We start from the raw sequence: 3,468 nt of genomic DNA, 5'->3' as shown, positions 1-3,468 counted from the left end.
CGGAAGATTTAAGACAGTGAGAGCAGTAAGGAGAAGAGCCTGAAGTGAGATAGTTAAGGGGTGGGATCCAGCAAGACCTTGAGGAGACAAATTGGTCCTAGATGGCTCTAGCCCTGTGTAGAAGCTCTGAAGTGCATCTACCTTGTTGCTGGAAGGGAGAGGTCCAGGGAGCTGCTGATCAGCTCTGCCTTCCCTTTATGAAGGTTAGGCCAGCGAGCTGGAGCAGAGCCAGGGGGACAGACAGATGTGCACAAATGAGCTTGAGTGTAAAGGGGTGGACAAAGCTGAAGATTGCAAAGTGTCTCACATAGCATAAGATGGATGCTAGGTGAAGACCAGTGGATTCATGTTAGGCTGCAATACTTACAATCTCCAGTACAACCTGATCACAGTCACGAGCAAGTTACATACCTGCTTGTTCAAAATGCTAGAGAACTGGAAGCACTACATCCCGCTGACTCTTAACCAAAGACCAAGGAGACAGGTTTGCTGTTCAGAGGTTTATTTTCAGTTTCTAGGCTCAGTCTCTTGACTAGGACAGAGTCCACAAAATATATTATAGTTACTTCATCCAGCACAGAAAGGGGACACCTCTGGATGGGTGTTCCATACATATGGAACACTTTCTCCAGTAATTAGTGGGACATCAAGGGGACGCCAGCTGTTTTGTTAAGATCTACTTTTTAGTAGCCATGCAAAGTTTAATATTCGTCATCACCTTCCTCCACCTCCTCAGCAGAGTCCCTGCCAACTTCCTCATAGTCCTTCTCAAGAGCAGCCATGTCCTCCCTGGCTTCGGAGAACTCTCCCTCCTCCATCCCCTCCCCCACATACCAATGCACAAAGGCCCGTTTCGCATACATCAGGTCAAACTTGTGATCCAGCCGGGCCCAGGCTTCTGCAATAGCCGTAGTGTTGCTCAGCATGCAGACGGCCCGCTGCACTTTAGCCAGGTCTCCCCCCGGCACCACCGTGGGGGGCTGGTAATTGATGCCCACCTTAAACCCAGTTGGGCACCAGTCCACAAACTGGATGGACCTCCTGGTTTTGATGGCTGCTATAGCTGCATTCACATCCTTGGGCACCACATCCCCCCGGTACAGCAGGCAGCAAGCCATGTATTTGCCTCGGCGAGGGTCACATTTCACCATCTGGTTGGAGAACTCAAAGCAAGCATTGGTGATTTCAGGCACCGAGAGCTGCTCGTGGTAAGCTCTCTCTGCAGAGACTATGGGGGCATAGGTAGTGAGGGGGAAGTGTATGCGGGGATAAGGCACCAAGTTAGTTTGGAATTCAGTGAGATCCACATTCAAGGCACCATCAAACCTCAGGGAAACAGTGATGGAGGACACTATCTGGGCTATCAGCCTGTTCAGGTTGGTGTAGGAGGGATGCTCAATATCAAGGTTCCGGTTGCAGATGTCATAAATGGCCTCATTGTCCACCATGAAAGAACAGTCCGAGTGCTCCAGCGTGGTGTGCGTGGTCAGGATGGAATTGTAGGGTTCCACCACCGCAGTGGAGACCCGTGGGGCAGGGTACACCGAGAACTCCAGCTTGGACTTCTTCCCAAACTCCACTGAGAGACGCTCCATCAAGAGGGACGTGAATCCAGAGCCTGTGCCTCCTCCGAAGCTGTGGAAGACCAGGAACCCCTGAAGGCCACTGCACTGGTCAGCCTGCACAAGGTGAGAGGACATTGAACTAGTGTTGGTCATGCTACTCACAGTAAACCCCTACACAAATCACATGCAAGTGAGATACAATTATTCCTCAACTGTCAGCCAGAGGTAGGCTTTCAAGCTATCTAGCCCGTGAGAGGCTGGTGCCTGACAGCACTAAACCTGCTCGTGAATGAGCAGCTGTCTTTCAGTAAGATTACCAGTGCTAGAGGAGTATTTGAGAAGCCCCCCCACAGAGTTCTATTTCTAAGCTAACCACAGGAAGAGCAAGTCAAGGCTTTGCCTCCTTATACCAGGAGTGATTGGCTTTATGGTGCTGTATTTAGCTCCCCTCAGCCAGCAAAGAGGCCATGAGGGGAGCTTGGCATGAAGAAAATCCCTGGACTGAAGTTCTACCTACTCCCCAACACTCCTGTTAAGTCCCTCATCCCTCTCACCAGCATTATTCCCATCTGGTTTAGATGGGGTGCGGTTCCTTCAACTTCTAAAGGGAAGAAAGGAAAAAGGAGTTTGCCCACTTACCATTTTACGAGTCCTATCAATCACAGGATCTATGATTTCCTTCCCAATGGTGTAGTGGCCACGGGCATAGTTGTTGGCAGCATCCTCTTTGCCACTGATCAGCTGCTCAGGATGGAACAGGGAGCGGTAGGTCCCAGTTCGGATCTCATCTGTAAGGAAGGAGAGGGTCATGAACACCTTCAGGGCCTCAGCTTCAGAGCTGTGATTTAGTCAAAGTTTTACTGTAGAGCATGTTCCAGGGTCTGTCGTACCCACACTCAGTCAACAGCAAGGCACTAAGGCCCAGACCCACAAGGTATTTGGGCTCCTAATTTCCATGGAAACCAACAGAAGTTAGGAGACTAACCAGCTTTGTGGATCTGGGCTCAAAGACAGGAATATCACCAAACGCTGGGTTATCTGCAGTAAGAGCGCCCTGTTAGAAGCCATTGAGAAGTGGAGAGGATGGTTGTGTTTTCCCCTCTTCCCAGCAGGTCAGTGATTAAAACTCAAAGAAGGGATCTGGTCTAGGCAGATTCCAGTGTCTTACCAATGACTGTGGGTTCCAGGTCTATGAACAGTGCTCTGGGCACATGCTTCCCTGACCCAGTCTCGCTGAAGAAGGTCCCAAAGGAAGAATCAGCTTGCCCCAAGGACTTCTCCAAACAGATGATTCCATTTGGCTGGATCCCATGTTCCAGACAGTACAGCTCCCAGCAGGCATTGCCCATCTGCACGCCGGCCTGGCCAATGTGGACAGAAATACACTCCCGCTGCATGGGGAAGAGGCACACAAAGAAGTTGCATCCATGAAACGGTGGCTTTACTGGCTGGTTCAGGCAGTGTTTCACACCCAGAAACAGTGGGCCAATCACTCGACTTCCATCTCTGCTCAGAGCTACAGTGGGAATCAAAAGCAACTTGGGCCTGGGGAGGTTCATCCATCTATTCACATTTCCCAGAAGTGACCAATGGGCTCAATTTCCAGCTGTTAAACTACAGCCTTGTTCTATGTACACAGCCCTGTTAAGCAACATTAAACCAGGATCACCAGATCCAGAGACAAGCAGGGCTTTAGCTTGGTTATTGGACAGAGCTACCATCCAGGCTACCGTATGACTGGGATCCAGGTCTAACCATTGTTCTCGAACAGCCAGGCCCAAGGCTAGAAGGGGATTTAAGACAGTTTTCTTATTTCTAGTGAGGTATATGTATGGTTCAGTGCAGTCAGAGCTGCTAGAGTGGAAAACCCCCTGGCCTTACGGTTTGAAGGGCAAAGGGAATT

At 50.2% G+C, this 3,468-nt stretch overlaps 1 protein-coding gene across 1 annotated transcript; it reads right to left on the bottom strand.

Annotated features, from left to right (window-relative positions):
- Nucleotides 1–701: 701 nt before the first annotated feature.
- On the bottom strand, nt 702–2,962 carry LOC125630581 (tubulin alpha chain-like). The gene is made up of 3 exons (XM_048836757.2): nt 2,734–2,962; nt 2,205–2,353; nt 702–1,679 (listed from the first exon to the last, which is right to left on the bottom strand). The coding sequence occupies exons 1-3, from the start codon at nt 2,960–2,962 to the stop codon at nt 702–704; spliced, it is 1,356 nt and encodes a 451-aa protein (XP_048692714.1).
- Between the last annotated feature and the right edge of the window lie 506 nt (nt 2,963–3,468).

The sequence above is a fragment of the Caretta caretta genome, chromosome 1, assembly GCF_965140235.1.
Source record: "Caretta caretta isolate rCarCar2 chromosome 1, rCarCar1.hap1, whole genome shotgun sequence".
Taxonomy (NCBI): Eukaryota; Metazoa; Chordata; order Testudines; family Cheloniidae; genus Caretta; species Caretta caretta.
The sequence above is the reverse complement of the archived record's forward strand: the minus strand, read 5'-3'. Positions and strand labels throughout refer to the sequence as shown.

What these genes read in the sequence shown, in the direction of transcription:
- LOC125630581 (XM_048836757.2), bottom strand. Translation starts at nt 2,962, where the DNA reads ATGCAGCGGGAGTGTATTTCTGTCCACATTGGCCAGGCCGGCGTGCAG. An exon ending in CCTGGAACCCACAGTCATTG is followed by an intron (nt 2,354 to 2,733) that starts GTAAGACACTGG and finishes CCTTCCTTACAG; the next exon opens with ATGAGATCCGAACTGGGACC. An exon ending in TTGATAGGACTCGTAAAATG is followed by an intron (nt 1,680 to 2,204) that starts GTAAGTGGGCAA and finishes CACCTTGTGCAG; the next exon opens with GCTGACCAGTGCAGTGGCCT.